Below are 19,134 nucleotides of genomic sequence, written 5' to 3'. Positions count from 1 at the left end.
TATTAAATAACTTAACTACAACAAAAAATTATATGATAATATTCTGTATAACATTAATGTTTCTTTTAAATGTGCAAATCGTGGAGAGTTTTGATGACCTGATGATGAAGAGGGACAAGATCCTCAACCTGGCAACCCAGGTGAGCTTCTAGTCTGGGGAGGAGGGACTGGGGAGACAACTTTCTACAATGTTTTGAATTTGGACTGTTGTACCCATTTTAAACACTTGCTGTCAGTCTTACATGGCTCCTTTAAGTACAAATTCAAGGTACTTTGAGTATTTCCATTTCATGCTATATTATACTTCTATTCTGCCACAGCTCAGAGGCAAATGTACTTTTTACTCTACATTTGTATGATGGGTTCATTCGTTCAATTACTCTTTCTGTCCAGTGAAAACCACGCGTCTCCAAATTTAGTGACTTTGATTTTTTTCGAAAAACTTACGTGTTCCCTTATGGATTGAGAGACTTCTTATTTTTCTGAGTTCATGAAAAGTTAACGTTTTAGAGATATATAGTTCTCAATGAACATTTGACCACTGCCAAGTACAGCCAGGATTATGATTACACTATAAATGGTGTCTTAAAATCTCTTACAGTAGAAAACATTAGTCTCACAGTACTTGGTATTTTATCCCTCCTGATCCTAGTCCTCATTTAGTACCATTTTTTTCACAATACGTGGAATTCCCTTCATAAAACAGCCCATTAAAAAGCCCTTTCATATTGCAGGAGGATCATCTACTAGGCAGAGGTCAGTCACTTGAAGAGTTACATTAATGGATTCTGGTGCCCTCTCATGGCACACTTTTACCTGGAGCAGTGATGTCTGAATTCAAACAAGGTTTATATAAAAAGGAAAAAAGACTCAAGGCAGGCTCAGGACAGAGAAGTATATTTTAGCTAAGTTTGAGTAACAATACAGCCTTCACATAAGGCTCAGAAGCATATAGTATAATATGTATGCATAAATATGCATTCAAAACCACAAACCAAATAAATAAATAAATAAATACTTACAAATAAATAACGAGCATTTTGTGGAATATACAGTACATCAGTTGAAATGTTTTAGTATTGTCAAGAAGCAGTACCTTATGAATTCATGGAACAGGGGAATGAATATTCTGTGTTCAACATGCCCACAGTTGTCCAGATGTTTTGGCACACGCTGCCGTCTTTATGGTTTCTGAGCTTTGCTTTATTTATTTTTTTAGACCTCTTTCCAGGAGTGAAGCTGCTTTAAACAGACAAAAAATAGTAAAACTAGCCAGTTTGTTCATAGAAGGTTCATGGAACCAGAGGCTCAAATAAACAGCTCAATGACTTGAAGCAAATTTCACAATTTAAAAGGTTTAAACAATTCATAGACTTATTAAGGGTTAAAACATTAATGAGCATCAATAAAATGAGTTGCCATGGACAAATGTGCTGCATGTCAATCACAAGGGAATGCCTCCCTACAAGATTATTCTTCACTTTTGTTTCCCTTCAAACTGCAACATTAGAAGTCCCCTAAAAATACTCAAATAAATAAAAATACTCAAATCTCATGGATCCCTTAGTGAAATATTCTAGCCAATCAAATGGATATTTTGAGATTCACATCAGCACCAAACTAAAAAAAAAAAAAAAAAGCACATGTAAAGTGACTTCCTTGTATGCAAAAACACTTTGTGATACCAGTAAATGGAATGAGGTCATTTCTACACTGAAACGAGAAGCACTGCCATAACATTTGGGGGTAGTTTGCGTACAGTAAGCTGTAAAACTGTGAAATGTTTTGTTTTAACGCTGAAATGTCATTGTTCAAAATGAGATGCAGAAATGAGACGAAACCGGGAAAAAAAAAAGAAAAATCAACATTGACCTAATACTGACATGGAAATAAGGACAATTTTACATCGGCTATGTACACCCGTCACATTTTGTCTGAGGGAGCCTCTTCCTTCTCTGAGGGTAAAACTAAATAAAAATGTAAATAAACTGCAAAGAAAGAGGGTAGAGGGATAAGGCAGCAGAATACAGTCTTATGAGATTATCTCCCTTCTAAAGGTGAGTCAGTCTGCAGGTTGGTTACATTTTGTTAGAGTGACAGTGACTACATAGAGGATACAGATAATAAACACTAACAAGTCAAAATACTGCTTAGCCGGGATTTTTTTCTTCTTCGTTACTAAACTGAATCAGGCCTTCCATCTACAGCAAATGTACTAACATACAATATAATACATTCCTATTTTCCTGCTCTTCCTATACCGTGAGGCAGAGAGGACTGAATTTGATCTACATGAGGGAAATAGCCACCAATGCTTGCTATACATCCAGGCAAATTCCTCTCAGGTCAGTGCATGTTCCTATCTGTCACAGTGCCTGATGACATCTTTAAATACTGAGTGCACTAACACTCGTTTCCTACAAACTGAGAAGCTGAAGTACATGAAGGCCAGCAACCAAACGTTTAGCAGTTGGAGTTTGGCTGCTGGACACAAACACTTCAGCGCTATTTGAGGCCATCGTCTGTAGCTTTCTTCATATTGCTACTTGTTTCAAGTCTCACTTTTCCCTCATAAGCTTTCTTTCCTTTACATACTCATTGGTACATTCGCCTTCTTTCCCACCCCACCCTCCCCCTCCACTCGTCTCAGTGAGTGGCCAGCTCGGACTCTGTGGAGCGCGCGCTGTAGCCGTTGGAAGGCTGGGGCAGCGCGTTGCCATCCGTCTGCCGCTCCTTGGCTGTGTCTGCGCTCGCACGTGGTCTCTGAGATCGGGAGGAGCCCATGAATAGTCGCAAAGCGCCCCTGCAAATTAGGGAGAACCAATAGAGCTGGGGGGCCATGAGCAGAGCAGCGCCGAGGTTACAGTGCCAGGGCACCATCAGGGGAACCATGTGGAAGGGAATGGACGCGTACCTGGATCCCAACGGAGGAGACAAAGTATTTGTGAACGCGTGTTCTGAGTCTTATTTCCTTAATCTATAAAGATAGAGATCATGTGGCTGTGCAAGTTACTGACCCAAGCTCAGCGAGACAGCAGAACATGAGAAAACAGAGATGGAAAGACAGACATACCTTCCATAGACGTAGTAGAGGTAAGGGAAGAGGAGGACTCGACAGATGAAAAAAGTGATCAGCATAAGAGCCCCATTCACTTTGTGCAGGAGAGTGTGTTGCTGTTTGTACTGAAAGCGGAAAAAAAACAGAGGGAGGGAGAGAGAGAAAGAAAAGCAAGCAGTACAGTTTGGTGAAAGCTGACGATGTTAATCTTACTTGCCATCGTAATATTGTTAATATGAACATTTTTATATTTGTTATTATATTACAATATATCTGCATGGACTGATTAAATGGCAATGGACAGCAGAATATGCCATGCAGCCGGTGGATTTCTACAGGAGGCAAAGTGAAGCAGTCTTATTTGTTTACAACAGTTACACTTAACTTTTATCTAACACAGCCAATCTGCTTTGGTGAGATAACACTGACAACAAGCTTACACACACTTCCTCTGGCCCATTCACTAATCACATATCCTAGAATTACGTGGCTGCCCATCAATAAATACTCTCTTGTTCTGTTATTCATTGTTTTTTTATTCTACAGGTATAAAAGGGAGGCTCTACAAGGCCACAGCTTCTAGCCCACTGTTTATCACATGCACTGTTGTCGTGGATGGGAGGGACAGGGTGTTGAGTGATAGCGGGTGGAAGGACAAGCTGATATTGTATCTGCTGAATATCCCGTCTAAATACTAGGGGCTATATTGAGAGGCTAACAGCTGTGGGAGCCCCAGATGGGGGACAAGCAGATAGCAATGGAGGGGCAACCTTCACCGGACACTTATACACTGTACACACATCCAAACAAACCTAAAACAAATACGGGAGGGGGGGGTTGCAGCTCCTACAATGTGTATTCAAGCAAACTGTGTTACCAATTAACGAGTGATGTTTCTGACAGTGTGGTTCATGTAAGAGACAGTCAACGGGAGCTGATGGGCATGAACAAGCTGCATGCCGGGAAATATATTCACCAGTGAACGAAAGGGTGGAAAGAGAAGTGGAGAGTGCAGAAGAACTTTAGTGCGACACATGCACATGCAACAAACACAGTCAACATCTTCTCTGTGGCTGAACCATTACACTTACCTGGATGAGTATTTTTCCTAAGCAGACAGATGGAGTGCTGAGCTCAGCCATGAACATTATACCCTGGAAATAATCTCCCTTTCCTTGTCGCCAAAACTAGAGGGAGAGAGAGAGAGAGAGAGAGAGAGAGAGAGAGAGAGAGAGAAAAAAGAGGTTGATTTTTGGTTCAGCATGCAATTACAGCTTTGTTCCCTTTGTGGATTTTTTGGGAGATTTGCAATAAACACTGCTCTCTAAATAAACATCTAGCTGGAGCTAACAAGTAAAACATGTTGAAGACTTAAAGCTGGAGCTAACAAGTAAAACATGTTGAAGACTTAATTCTACTTTCTCAGAGTCAGACAAACTAGGTCTATGAGATTAAAGAGGGTGGTATACTTCTAATCCATATGTTTACATGCACAAACAGCCATGGTGAACTGCACGGCATATAAATACCTATACAATTAAGAGCTGTGCCTATTAGTTGATTAATCAATTATCAAAATGGATGCCAATTAATTTTATGCAAATATTCCCCCAAAAAAAGAGGATTCATTGATTCCATCTTTTTCAATCTATTTTTTTTTGCTTTTCCTTGACTTCACAGTATAGTAAACTTTGGGATTTGTGATGTTTTATTTGACTAAGCGACTAATCAATAACAAGAACAATTGTTAGCTGCAGCCCTAATAATGCAATTATTTTGCAAAGAGTAGTTTAGACTATAATGTGTTTTGTGAGAATCTGTATGTGCTAACAAAATATTTAAGATTATATGTATAAAGTGTTAAAAACTCAGATATTTTGATGCAAGGTTAATTGCACCACTCAACATACCTTCAGACTGCACACTTAAACATAAAAGCATCAATTTAGTTTGTCTCTCTTTGGATAAAAATAAAGCATAAGCACACTGTCCCTTTAAACATGATAAACTCTCAGCCCAACAGAAAGAGCAATGTGTGACAGTTACCACAGAGACAGGGAAGCAGACGGTGACCATGACAACATGGTGTAGCACCATGAGGAACTCGCGACGCAAGTAGCTGGTCAGCGCTGAGCTCATGTGCTGGGGTGCTGCTGAGGCCTCCTCGTGCCCTTTGACCCGTAGCTTGTACCAGTAGCACATGAACATTGCGTAGATGTCATACACGAAGTAGGGAACAGCAAACATGATGTAAGAGCAAGTCAGCCAATGCCTGTGTAGAAGAGGAAGAGAAACAGCTTTTAAACAGAAAGGAAATAATAGATACAATGTTATAAGTGAGAACACAACTTTTCTAATGGTACATACGTTTGTAACTAAAACAAGAACGTTGGATTTGTCTTTAAAAAACAGTGCAGTTACTAGCCTAAAAAAAGAATAGCTTTTCCCCTCTGAAATCCAGAAAACTCTCAATGGAACCCATCTCATCTGAATTTAAAACCACCTAAAAAAGTGATAAAATGCTTGGGGCAGATTTAAGGAGAAAACTTCAGGGATAGCTGAACTAAAAACTGCTTATAGACTCTCAGACGGCTCCTGAGATTTGCAGCTACTTGTAAAGGCATCGATATCAAGTTAAATGTTATGTTTACATTTGTAGCTGCTGTATGACGAGAAGTCCAAATCCCAACGTACCTTTGCACGGTGCATCTTAAAACGTTGTGAATCTCAAATCCTGACAGCTGACATAAAACATACATTTTCAGCATTTCTTGACTTACTGGTCCTCGATGATGTCCTCGCAGGAAGAAGCAATGATGTAGCCAGCTGAGGAAGCCATGACTGCCTGAACTGACGACACCAACCTGGGCACAGAGAATAGCAAGTAAACAAATGCATTTTCTCATAAGCCAATTTGATGAAAAGCTTTTACACTTTAAGAGGAAGTGCTTATGCAGAAACAATATAACTAAAAGCACTCACGCAAAAAAAAAAGTCTAAAACAAGCTGGACGGCACTGCAGTAAATGACATGATATGTCTGCATCCAAAAGGTGCTCACATTGAAGACCACACAGAAACCACATTTTTAGAAGGTCTCACCTGGCAGATACAATGACTGCATCTCCTTCGCTCCACCTCAGTGCTGGGATTGACTTCAGGCATTGTTTGGACAGGAGGAAAAGGCCTGGAAAGAACACAGACCCAGCAGCTAAGATGGTCAGCATGGTCCCTGGCGATCTGTCCGAGAGGCAAAAAGATCAGTGGGCAGTCTGGTCCTTGAGATCCGTCGCTCTTTCCCCTCTCTGAAAAACACAAAATGTCAATAAGTGAACAAACATATTGATCTCTATAGCGGTAACTCCCATGCGTATACATTTGGCTGCACTTACTGAGATAACGAACCAAGCACCCTATCAAAGTCCAACATATGTGGCAATAGGTCTTGCCATATGCACAATAAAGAAGTGGGATAGATGGAGGGGAGGGAGGGTCACAGACAGTCCAGGCACAACGTGGAAAACAGGATTATATTAAAGGTGAAAAGGGGCAGTACATAGGATGAAAAGCTGTGAGACTATACAAATGCTGAGCACAGTGGCAGTGAGAGAATATCAGATAGAAGGCCCTTTTGTGCAGCATGCTGCCCCCCCATCCATCTGATGACATTGTAAGCGTTATTCACTTTCCTATTTATTCCTAGGGCGACCATGTGGTAGCTCCACGAGGTTTAGCAGTTTGCTTACAGACTAGCTGACTCATTAAAAAGTTGAAGTCCATTAGCAAAATACGCATTGCGCTATTTTAAAATCCTCAACGTCGAAAATATCGACATAGGCTATTGGTGCTCATAGTTCCTGGCCACACCGTTAGCTAATACTACCTGTCCTGGAAGAATAATTACTAGCCAAGCTTTTTGCTGCCTGCTTTTTTTTTGGCAGGCAGCAAACCAAATAAGCAAATAGAGACCGGCGGTCGGTTGACATGTAACTTAACTATTGTGGTTTTCACGCTGAGCTGTAAATATTAAATATAAATAAAAGAAATTGTGTTTAAACTGTGCAATGTTTAGTCCCAAAGCATGCGTGTCAAATTAACCTGGTAGTGAAGTAACGCTAACTCAGCTAACGTTAGCTACCGTTAATGTTATAACGTTAAATAATAAAAAAAAAAACTGCTTTCCATTGAATAACTACACCGGCTAGCTGGGGCTACAAATAACATAGCTACAGGTAACGCAAACTAACGAGCTTTACTAGTTGGTTGTTAACTTGTTAGCAAGAACAAAAAATAAAAGATAAAAGAAACTGGGTCAGCCAGCGTGCAGTTATGTATGTTTTAATGGACGGAGACGATGCTGCTCACAGTAAATGTCACCCGCCGCCTTGGTAACGGTAAGAATGACCAACTGTCGCCAACTGTCGGCGCTGATGAATCGCCTGCTAACAATGACGCTAAGAACGTTAGCCACCGTTAGCTGCTAGTTAGCGGTTAAGTCACCGCTGGCTCAGTTAGCAACCATTTCGTTTTGAGCAAATTCAATTAATTGTAGTTAGCAAGAGGGTGACACTCAACACACGAGGACCGATGACTGATCGTGTCACCGTCCCTGTTTGTCACTCATTCGCGGTGACGCTGTGTTGACTGTTTTGTCAGCTTGTTATTTGTTTGTAGCCGTTAGCAGTAGCAACTAAGCTAACCGACACCGCGAGCGCTAACCGATAGGAGTTTGCACATGTTTGGAAAAAAAGAAAAATCTTAAGCAACATTTACACAGAGAGTCTGTAGAGTCCAGTCAGCGGCCAGTCGAAACTCGTGTCCCGCAGAAAACGTTTAACGTTAGAGATGTCCCGGGGGTCTCCGCCTCGATGATCCGCATGTTTATGTGGCCACTTCAATGTCTGAAGGGTAGCAGCAGCGAGCTAACGCTAGCTTGCAGCGACTTACATCGACATCTACGTGAGGGCAACTCACTAAGAGCATTGGGGACTGGCCTGCGATCTAGCCCCCAAAAAAAAAAAAAAAAAAAAAACAATGACACAATCTGATCCGGGTGTCAAGATAACGTTAGCGGGTTCCAGTCGCTATGTCATCTCGTCTGTCTCACTACAGCGAGAGCAGAGACGCCGCTGCTTCCTTCAGCTTCGCAGATGCACTGCTGCTGCGCCAGCTAGTTCCTACAGGTCCAGGCAGCAGCTCATGACATGACGAGAAATTTGCACCAGTCACTGCACTGCATTTTCTAAACTGATGGTTTGTTGTTTTTTTTTTCCATGCAGGAAGAAACGTTGAATGGATTCCTCATAAGGAGGCCGTGTATTCCAGCTGCATTCATAGTTTTGCAATATCCAATCGGTCCACTTCAAAATATACGGTTATTTACATGCACACAAAAGGAGTCAGCATGTATGTATTCAATTCAGAGAACCATTGTACATCTGTTCAATTAAAGACAGATGTGTGTGTAAGAGCTACAGATGGGTTTATCTTTGACAGGTTATTTATCTGACCTTTGAGTGGATCAACGTTTGCAGATAAACAATCAATAATCAACCTTAGTTGCACATTATCAGAGATTCCTGGTATGTTTGTAGGGTCAGGGTCCTGACATTTAACAGCCTTGCAAGCCTTGAGATGTATTGGAGGCTTGTAGATTACACGGCAATCAATGCAACACTGTTCAGGCTTTGTAACCCATGTCTGACCTTTATAATTTAGGGCATGTTAAAACTGTAACTGCCACGAGCACTGTTTCTACTAAATCTGTACAAGAAGTAGTTCAGGGAGACCAGTTAGAAATTTGTCTTCATTGTGTTGTAACTTAAAATGGGTCAGTAGAATATCTCCTTTTGTTCTGCTGTACTACATCGTTATACCCATTGTGTATAATTTGCAAAACAAATACTGTGTCCATATCTAGTAGTTTACTCAAAGCTTGAGTAGTAAGATCTTGATCAGTGTGCAGATACTTGCTGTGTATACAACACACAAATATGGGATACATACCTGCCAATTGTAGGTGAAACAAATACATATAAAAACATTTAAAAGCAAAAATCATCAGTTTAGTACATAAACCTGAGTGAGCTTTGTTTAGTGGGAGATAAAACCTTTTCAAGTAAATAATGTGATAGATTTAAGAGAGATAACGTGTTGCTGTGTAAAATACCTTAAAGGTTACAAAACATTGTCAACCTCCTCCACCGTTGGTCCGTTTACGACTGGGTGGCGATGTTGATGAAGAGAGATTTCTGTTAAGAGAAATGTGTAACTTTTAATGGAGTCATTTAAAATTCAGTGAAGTGCTGTATTGATGTTAAACAGACTTCAGTGAGAGGAATTATGTACGTTACAGTTGTAGTCACCAGACATACAGTCGTCAGGTTGGAATAGGAGCAGTCTTGTGTCAAGTGTAACATTGAATGAAACACATTTGTCATACATTACAAGAAAATTTCTACTACAACTGAAAAGACCTTTATTTTGTGTATTAGGATGAACCTTTTTAATGTACCTACTTCACTTATGCGTTTTCATATTTCACTCAGTTACTTTCATTAGTGTGTAGAGAATGTGTCTGAACCTGTTGTGTTCAACTTTACTATACACAGTGAAGCTGACAATGCGGACATATAATGAGCAAGATAACAAGTTTGTCAACTTAAGAAACAGTAATAGAGTTGCGCCTCTTACCAAACACAGAGCATGTGTTTCTGCTGCTGCTGTCAGTGGAGAGAAGTAGTTTCTCTTTGCACCATTTTTAAAGTCAAAGATGTCACTTGTATTCAGAAAGGTGGATAGGAGAATACATAATGTAATACGATCCTGCCCACTGTCAGCACTAAATTTATTAAATAGCTGGATTTCGGTCAAGTTAACTTTGTCAGGCATTTCTTGACCGAAACTGCTGAGTATATTTACCATAAGTGTTGACAGTGTGCAGGAGCTCTGATTGTCTGATTACGAGATGTTGATGACAAACCTTTATGGTTTCCACTGTTTTAGATTGTTGGGAAACTTTCATGTAAATTCTGTTGTAGCTTTGCTAGAGTTATGTTGACGTTAAGTCACATTGTCCACATTTGGACAGATATCCATGAAAGATTCCTCCACGAGCAGTGTCTATGTTTACCAGTGGATTTTTTTCCTGATCTATTGTTACTGGGTCATGCAGCAATGTGAACAGGTATGCATCCGACTACCTGATGATGAAAACAGCTTCATATTTCTATGAGAACAAATACTGTCCTGCTTTCAGAAAGGTCTGAAATGTAATTTTCTATGTCACTGGATGCTAATTTGGTCACATATAAACGAACTGTGAGTTTCCACTCATTGATGATCCAATAAGCATTAACTAATCAAATACAATTATGTTGATCTTGCTGGACATCCAGAATGACTGCCTGTCTGTGAGCTGTGGATGTGAAGAAGCTGTGGTGTAAAACTGCTTATCTGCCAATGTAGGTGAACAGATCAGCACACAAAACAATGCCCGTTTACTCTTTTTACTTTAAATTGTCCAAATTACAAAATAATAACATGATCTCTACTTCATCTACAAAATAACATATTTATGACTGTAGTAAGCATCATTGATTTTTTTTTTTTGCTCTAACAACCTTTTAGACATGCATACTGTTGAGAAATATAAAAATATAAATATAAATACATCCCATTAATATTAATGAATCCATGACTAAGATTTGAAATATTTCATCATAAAAGAATTAAAATGCAGTTGAGTACGATAAGGCATTAAGATGTATCACAAGAGCTGTACAGAATCCTAGAGTAGAGGTATTATTTTTTTCTTAGTGTAATGGAGAAAAAAACCTAAAATTAACTTTTTTTAATAAATCACTACTTTTCTCAACAGGAAGAACACATTTGCAAAGAAAAAAAGAAAAGGAAGAAAGAAACAACTCTACAAATTTCAAGGTAACATATTAACACAAAACTGAAAAAGCACTCCAGTACAAAACCAGGATTTGTTTACAGCATACCACGTGGTGTTGTCCAAGTCCCATTGTACTTATTTTGCCTGACTTATGACTTTATAAGCCCTTTCTCGACACCACATCACTCACAATATAACTCAAAGCAACCAAAAATATCCAACAGACAAGTGACCATTCTTCACATGAGCAATGTAGAACGATAATGACTTGCGTTCCGAACATTATGTGCTATACAGAGTTAAATGACTAAGTCTAATGCATAAGTCTCACTCATTGGACTGGTACATAGAGAAAACAAAAGGGCTATGGCAATGACAGTTACAATCAAATTAATGGCCAACAATGTTAAAATTTTCTGAATAAAAATCAACACTTTTATAAATATTATTGTTTACAGCCAACTAACTCGGTGGAACTGCTAAAAGTTTCTTTTGTCATGACAGCTCCCTAACAATAAGCATGACTGAGCTAGCTTATCTTCATGCAAAAGGTAGTTTTCAGGTGCAAGAATTGCCATGTCAGAAGCTGAAGTGTTGATTAGCAGTTATGTTTCTCTTTTTTCCTTCTTTTTTTTTTTTTTGAATGGCCCGAACCCAGAGAGGAAGACTCAGAGCAAGAAAATCCAAGAAATCTCAAACCCATTTTGATCCTCACTGAATCAAACAATAACAATTTAAGGTGCTTGACACTCCTGAACGCAACTCTCTTCTCATCTCTGTACCATTAGGAAACAAATGAACAAGTACATCCCACAATTCCATACTGACCACAACATGTGTGGGCTTCTGTCCTGATCTATAAACAGCCCTCTAGAGGCTTAATGAACTGGCATTGCAAAATCAAATGTTGATTTTAGTGTCGTGAACAAACAAGGTAACATGCTAGAGGAGCCCTGACTTACGCACACCCAAACACACAACTTCCCTTCTAATGTGTTTCTTCGTTACATTTTCGGAGAGCTATTCTCTCCCAAACTACTTCTCAATGCAAAGCCATTTGGATTCTCAGTAAATGAACTGCAAAATGGAGGTAAGATCAGAGCTGGTGTGAGATATACAGTACTTGGTGCACTTGCAGAGAGCAGCCAATGCCAGGGTTGAAGGGGGAGGAGGGACAGAGGGAGAGGGCAGAGAGGGGAGAGTAATACAGTAGATGCTCACAATACCACAGTTTCATCGGAGTCTTAAATGCACGAGAGCATTCAGGAATATTTGGACAACACATCCATGTTCGTCATTAGTGTCGATGAACCTGCTGCAGCCACAAAGGTCCCTCTTTCAATTGCTCTATTAATTCCTTTTTCTCCTTTTCTCTGATGCTCCAGTTCTGCAGCTCTGAGGTGATACTGCCCTTGAACGCTGACTGGTGTTAATCTCCCCCATCCTTAATCCTAACCTTACCTGTAAGTGGGGACATAACAAAACGGAAACCGGATCAGCATCTACACGTAACTTTAACCTTCTCTAACCTTGCCCTCTGTTAAGGGACTGAGGTTTTTTTTATTTTTATTGCTGAGCTCTCTACTGCTAACTGTGGGACTGTGGTGCTGCAATGCTAGAGCAGTCCGTGACGAGCAGGTCCACCACCGTGTTACCGGTGACATACACAGTAGGGGCCGTCACCATGTTGCTAAGGGAGACAGAGCTGCTGGCGGCCACATTAGAGGTGATGGGGCTCGGGGCACCCTGGTTGTTACTGTGGGTGCCCATGTGCCCCTGGAGCTGGGTGGGTGTCTTGCAGTGGACGCCGCACAAGTGGCAGACAAGTATGCCGCCGGAGGCTGAGCCGCCAAACCCCCCTGGACTGTCCTTCCACTCCTGGCCATGGTGTTTCTGGGCGTGGACACGTAGGTATGTCAGTGTGGTGAAGCCTGATAGAGGAGAGGAGAGCCGGGTTGGAAAGTGTGAAAATTACAAAAAAATGCGTTGTTTAACTCAAACATACAGCTGTTTACAGCCGCGGAGAGGGTCACGTTAATATAGAAATACTGATGACAGCTGGTTTAAACTAGTAAATCAAAGCATCTGTACTTACTGCGGTTACAGAGATGGCAGGCGTGGTGCTGTGACTGGTTGTGCACCCTCATGTGATCTGTGATGTAAGCAGCAGACAGGAGCTTGCCACAGATGTGACAGGGGACCTTCTCCTCGTGGCGAATCATATGCGCACGCAATCGATCCTTCGTGGCGAAGCTGGACTCACAGGTCTGAAAAAAGTGTGTGACAAGAGATACATTTAATATCTATCCACGTATGTTAACTTTTACCATTTAAGTCTTGTAGCCATTAAATCTATTAACATCTGTCAGTGTTCAAGATAACCAATAATAACCAAATAATACATGCATGTAATGTATACACACACAAACACACACAGTATAATGTACAGCATGTATGTTTGTCATGTTCATTCAAATGTCAGTCTTTGAACAGCTGCATGTAAACATAACAATTACAGTGCAATTACGACATACTTCCTGCATATTCTCTTTTTCAAAAAGGCCTGTACTTTATCTAGATCAGTTTCCATGGTAATATTTTCAGTGTTCATTTACACGTGTCAACAGATATCTGCGTGAGGCAGCTGAAGACAGATAATGCTGCAGTAATGTACAAGACTTCAACCTTGAGTCATCTGGAACACATAAATGGACTGAGAAGTGCTAGGTGAGGGTATTACACAGGACGTACCGGGCATTTGAAGGGTCGCTCCGAAGAGTGCACCTGTCTGACGTGACTGTTTAGATGGTCGGGCCTTGGGAAAGAAGGAGAGTCAACTTATCAGGGTTTTAGTAAAGGTCTATTTGTGATTGTTGGGAACATTTGTGTGAAATAAGCCTGGCATAAAAAAAAACAACAACTTAGTAGAATTATAGGAGAAGAGTCTTCTTATAAGTGGAAATGTGTATGCAATAAACCCCTGCTCAGTACAGTACACCCAGTACAGGATTCACTGATTCAGCCTTGATTGGTCTGGTATGATCAGTAGTTTATGGTGACTAATGTTACCCATTGTTAGAGTTTTAGATGGGAAGATCGATATCACTCATGTATGTATGCTAAATATGACGTTACAGCCAGCAGCTGGTTATCCCAGCCAACAAATAGTCAGGCATATAATCCCCCGTAAATCCCCCCGTCATTTTTACATCTTGTTTTTGTACATATTAAATGACCGAGATATAACGGAATTACTGAGCTTTAGAGGTGCTGGTTGGCGGATTTTGTAATCTTCAGACAGACCCTCTGTTTCCACTCTTTACGCTAAGCTAAGCTAAGCTAAAAGGTGTCTTACTCCTCGACTTACTCAACCCTGACAACAACGTTATAGGACCTAAACTGTTCACCTAGAGAAAGCCTTGCCACAGTGGGGGCAGACATAGGGTTTTTCCACACCGCCCTGGTGGGAGCGCACATGGTGGCTCATACGGTCCTTCCTCTTGAAGCGCTGCTGGCAGATGGGACAGGAGAATGGCTTCTCGTCCGAGTGGGACAGGCGGTGGCGGTTGAGATGGTAAACGTCACGGAAAGCCTTCCCACACGTCTCGCAGGCGTGGTTCTTTCTCACCGGGTTCGGGTTGGGATTTGAGGGCCGCTGCGGCGAAAGAGACAAGCAGATACACACACTACAGAGTTTAGATGAGATTTTCTGCACAGAATTACATGTATATACACAAAAACATATGTTTATGTGTTTTATATCTTGTAACCATGCAAATGCACACAGATATTTTTGCCTGATTTGTAGCAAAGTTGCTTGTGCAGAACCTTTCTGATAATTGATTTGTATGTTAGATTCACTACTTCCCACTGGATTTGTCTTTATCTGCTTTCACACTGTTTGTGTTACAGAGAACATGCAGGGGAGCGTGGGGGGCTTCTAGCACACTGTTTCTCAAACTGGGGACCAGTGCCAAACGCTGGGATGGAATTTACTGGTCCCTGAACCGATTACTGCACATTTTGTCAAAATTTAGAGTTTCAGTCAAATACGAAGCAGGTGACACACAGTAACTGCTTGCGAGTCCCAAACAGAAAAACAAGGTGGCTGAACCATCCCTGTGGCCAGGCAGCTTAAGAAACAACATGCTTGAAGGTTTGGGGTTGACGACAGCCATCTCCACAAGGCCCTGACCCACCTGTACTGTCGCCCCTGTGGCCATGACGACAGCAGCAGGAGGCGGAGCATGGGGGTTAACACTAGCCATTAGGTTTGGCATGGCAACCCCTTCACCATCCTGACTACCCAGGGGAGGCTGCTGGGCCCCCGCCAGCAAGCCGGGAGGGGCGAGAGGGGGAGGTGCGGAGAGGTGTAGCAGGGAGAGGGGAACAGTGGGCCTCTCCGCCCTCCCTCCGGCCCCCACCGCCATCACCGACGGGGCCGCCACCGCCACCTGGCCGGCCGCTCCCTCCTTTGCCCCCTCCGCCTGCTCTCTGGCCCTGTCCTTCATGCGTACCCCGGTGTGGACCGACTGGTGCCGCCGCAGGTTGTAGTTGTTCTTGAACTGCTTGTTGCAGATGGCACAGATGTGGGGTATGCGGGTCGGCCGAGACACTGGCTTCACTGGACCACCGGAAGGAGGCGGGAGAAAGGACAGAAAGAAAGACAAGTGTTCATTTCAATGAAGGTGATTTTGTATGTTTATACAGGTAATTTATAACTTTTATGAAGCACATTAGGCAAAGTAATATAGTATAGGAAGGCTTCAACTAGCAATTATTTTCTTCAGCAATCAGTCTGGAGATAACTTTCCCAATGAATCGTCTGGTCTACAAAATCTCAGAAAATGGTGAAAGGAGCCTAAAATGACGTCTTCACGTTGCTTGTGTTGTCTGACCCACAGTCCAAAATCCAAAGATAGTCAGTTTACCATCATATAAGGAAAACCAGCACGTGTTCACATTTGAGACACTGAAAGCAGTTCTTTAAGTTACTTGCCAGTTAATTTTCGGTCGAGCGATTAATTAACTGAATAGTTTCAGCTCTGATCATAATGTGTAGCTCTACTGAACAGTTTGGTTAAAAACTGATATTACATGTGACATATGTCTTACAATAATTAGTAGTATTTCTAAATGTGTGGCAAACCGGGCTGCACAATACAGTATAAACAACATACTGTAATTATTCTGACAGATATTGTGATATGATTCACATTTTGTGGGTTTTTTTGCAACATAAATTTAATTTTCACTGAAAAAACTAATATATGTGAAATTTGAGGTACTTGATTATAAAGCTGCTTTGTCAGACTTTTAACCTTTGTCACAAAACAGCAGCTTCTGCAATTTGCATATTGCACTAACTAATATTTAGATTAATTGTGCAGCCTTTGTGGCAAAGTAAACGAGATTACCACATATTTGTTAAGGTTTAATAAAGGTAATCATACCACCATTATTAAACAAATAAATACTGATAAACACTGACATCATGTCCTTTGTTTATCCACAATGTTCATAGCTTGAATTTGAGTGTTTTGAATTTGAACCAGCAGAGAGAAATATCAGTGTTATGTATACGTCATTACATTAAGTATCATTCAGCAGTGGTTAAACTCCACAATGAAATATTGACCTATAAGATTGAAACCTATATGGCCATGATGTGTCCTTTCACCAGCAAATCACCAATATAAATATTACTTTTTATGACCTGGCTGACTTTAACACTGGCTCTGAGTGACCTCAATTACACTTATGTGTTATGTTTTACTCTCAACATCTCCACAGGTGTAGAGTGCAGTGTCCCTCACCAGGCAGGGGTTCCTCACTGAGGGCAGCAGTGTCCACAGTGGAGGGAGGCTGTGCTATGTGCTCTGTGGGTGGGGTTTGGGGAGAACTCGTATGCACGGGCATGAGCTCTGATTGGAGGCTCCCCTCCACTTGGTTTTGGGTGGGAGCATTCTGGAGAAGCAAGTAAGAAGGCCATCACCAAACGTAAACACAAGTCACAGCATTATCTTCGAGGTGCTACGGTGTAATACAAGATGCGAGGGCTGTAGGACTGCTGGACATACACACACACACACACACACAAACACACACTGAAGGGGCCTGTGTGAGTAAAATGCGCGCAGTAAAATGAGAGCAGAAAGAGACGCCATGCTCAACAAGCCTACCTGGAAGAGAAAATTGCTCCAAGCAGCATCCATTTTGCGCCACAGCGGTGGAGATTATAAAGTCAGCTCCTGATTGGGATCGAGAAGGGCAGCCTTTGCATGTTTCGATCGGCTCACCGGTGATCGAGGCGCACACAGCCGCCTGTTCTGCAGCAGGAAACGACGGGCTTCTGGATTTTCTTGAAAAAACGTGAATAAAGTCGTCTGCAAAAATATGTATTTTTTTTTTCTCATTGAGGTAGCCTAATGCTGTCCATTAAAATGCACGCAGCTGTTGACTAACGCAGGCTGCAGCACACAGGCAGTAGTGGAGCAGGCCAGGTCCAATAATGGCCTGTTTCTATTTCACTTTGGGGTTTCTAACTTTAATTCATGAAAACACTAATCTCACCAAAAACGCAATGTCACACAATAAAAACTGCTTTCCAAAAATAAAAATAAAAAACCCCACAAAAAAAAAACCGCATATTACATTTTTTAGCAATTAACATAAACCATTATACATGAAATAAATGCAGCTTTACGCACGGTAACACATATGGGTTATAACACACGTATCTGATAGCACAGCAGGTCATGCTTTGTTTTTAATTTATGAATCTATTTTTCCGATTTCCCCCCCCCCCCCAATAGGCCAATCGGGTGTTTGTCGAAGCCTCGTTGTTGGATTCAAGCCCTGACCCCGGCGAGCGGCGCTCTCGCCGGGCCGCAGCCTATCGCTCCACCTCGGCCGTTCAGCTGCGAGGATGTCATCTTTCTTTTTTTATCGCCCGCTCTCCCTCCTCCCTCCCTGTCTCTTTCTTCCTTTTCTTTTTTAATTCCTCTTTCTTCTCCCCCTCCTCTCCTTTTCTCGCACCGCTATGTCCCACTTGCTCTTAAAGGGATAGGGTTTCCTCTCTGGACACCCCCCTCTCATTTCCGTCTCCCTCGGCGGAGGCTGTCCTCTCCCCTTCCTTCCTGGGTTTAGTCGGCCGACACAAAATGCAGCTCCTGTTTTTTTTGTTTTTTTTTTTGTTTTCTTTTTTTTCCTTCTTCGAGCCAGCTGGAGCAGATCTTCTTGCTCCACCGCAGAAAACAGCCTGAACGACTTTCCATTAACGGAGAGATGACAGACGCATCTTAAAGGGAAGTGCGCACAGATCCTCCCAGTCGGCCTATAATAATGATGTCAGAGTCAGATATAGTACACAGGGCGAATAGCAGCTCAGGACACACACACACACACACACAACACACACACACACACACACACAGACACACACAATAGATGAGAATAACTATCAACATCGCATAAATACAGATAAATGGCTGTTTTAGGAAAATAAATAAAGTATACACATTTATAATACATTATTATGGTTAATATCCCTCCAATTAGTGAGAGTCTATAATAATAAACTAGAGCTGAAACTATTATTGGATTAATTCATTAGTCACAAGACTCAAAATAACAAGCAGTTAAATCATTTGATTCAATTTTAAGTTAAAATCCCCAAAATGTACTGGTCCAAGTTTCTCAAAGGTGAATATTAGTTGATTTTCTGCGTTTGTAAGTTTTGACTGTTAGTCAGATAAAATATGACATTTTAATATATCAGTGTCAGTATGGGCTTATATATATATATATTAATTACATTTTCTGGACTAAATGATTAACCGATAAAATAACTGGGAAGATTGGTTGATAATTAAAATAATCCAGGGATGTTACAAACAATTATTCTTCAATAATATTTTTTTCTATTAATTGTTTGGTTTATACACTTGTAGAAAATAGTAAAAAAAAAAAAAAAAAAGATTGAAGATAAATAAATCCCAAAGCCTCTTTTTATATTCAGTTCAACATCATAGAAGATGAAGAAAAGCAGCAAATATTCACATTTAAGAAACTGTAATAGATTGTTTTGCTTTTTCATTAAAACGTTACTGAAATTATTAATTATCACATTTTCTGAACATTAACTAATCAATCTAACTAATTGTGTCAGCTAGTTG

General features: G+C 41.0%; 2 protein-coding genes and 2 long non-coding RNA genes across 5 annotated transcripts; 2 read left to right on the top strand and 2 right to left on the bottom strand.

The window, feature by feature from the left end:
• Positions 1-881: 881 nt before the first annotated feature.
• tlcd3bb (TLC domain containing 3Bb) lies at positions 882-7,976 on the bottom strand. 2 transcript variants are annotated; one of them, XM_051416685.1, is made up of 7 exons: positions 7,831-7,976; positions 6,160-6,362; positions 5,839-5,922; positions 5,105-5,330; positions 4,150-4,245; positions 3,074-3,183; positions 882-2,914 (listed from the first exon to the last, which is right to left on the bottom strand). In XM_051416685.1, the coding sequence occupies exons 2-7, from the start codon at positions 6,282-6,284 to the stop codon at positions 2,647-2,649; spliced, it is 909 nt and encodes a 302-aa protein (XP_051272645.1). In that variant the 5' UTR covers positions 6,285-6,362; positions 7,831-7,976; the 3' UTR covers positions 882-2,646. The 2 variants fall into 2 exon arrangements, with proteins under 2 accessions (XP_051272645.1, XP_051272646.1); XM_051416686.1 differs by lacking the exon at positions 7,831-7,976 and adding an exon at positions 6,450-7,501.
• A 116-nt stretch (positions 7,977-8,092) lies between these two features.
• LOC127372844 (uncharacterized) lies at positions 8,093-10,388 on the top strand. Its single transcript, XR_007886736.1, has 2 exons — positions 8,093-8,240; positions 8,337-10,388. It is a non-coding gene; the product is annotated as an uncharacterized LOC127372844 (long non-coding RNA).
• A 163-nt stretch (positions 10,389-10,551) lies between these two features.
• On the bottom strand, positions 10,552-18,300 carry mazb (MYC-associated zinc finger protein b (purine-binding transcription factor)). The gene is made up of 7 exons (XM_051416667.1): positions 17,140-18,300; positions 16,774-16,924; positions 15,157-15,581; positions 14,365-14,612; positions 13,709-13,772; positions 13,053-13,224; positions 10,552-12,888 (listed from the first exon to the last, which is right to left on the bottom strand). Exons 1-7 carry the CDS (start codon positions 17,170-17,172, stop codon positions 12,545-12,547), a joined length of 1,437 nt encoding a protein of 478 aa, XP_051272627.1. The 5' UTR covers positions 17,173-18,300; the 3' UTR covers positions 10,552-12,544.
• Positions 15,563-17,388, top strand: LOC127372847 (uncharacterized). Its single transcript, XR_007886740.1, has 2 exons — positions 15,563-15,645; positions 16,751-17,388. It is a non-coding gene; the product is annotated as an uncharacterized LOC127372847 (long non-coding RNA).
• Positions 18,301-19,134: the final 834 nt, after the last annotated feature.

The sequence above is a fragment of the Dicentrarchus labrax genome, unplaced genomic scaffold (assembly GCF_905237075.1).
Source record: "Dicentrarchus labrax unplaced genomic scaffold, dlabrax2021, whole genome shotgun sequence".
Taxonomy (NCBI): Eukaryota; Metazoa; Chordata; class Actinopteri; family Moronidae; genus Dicentrarchus; species Dicentrarchus labrax.
This window is presented reverse-complemented; position numbering and strand designations above follow the sequence as displayed.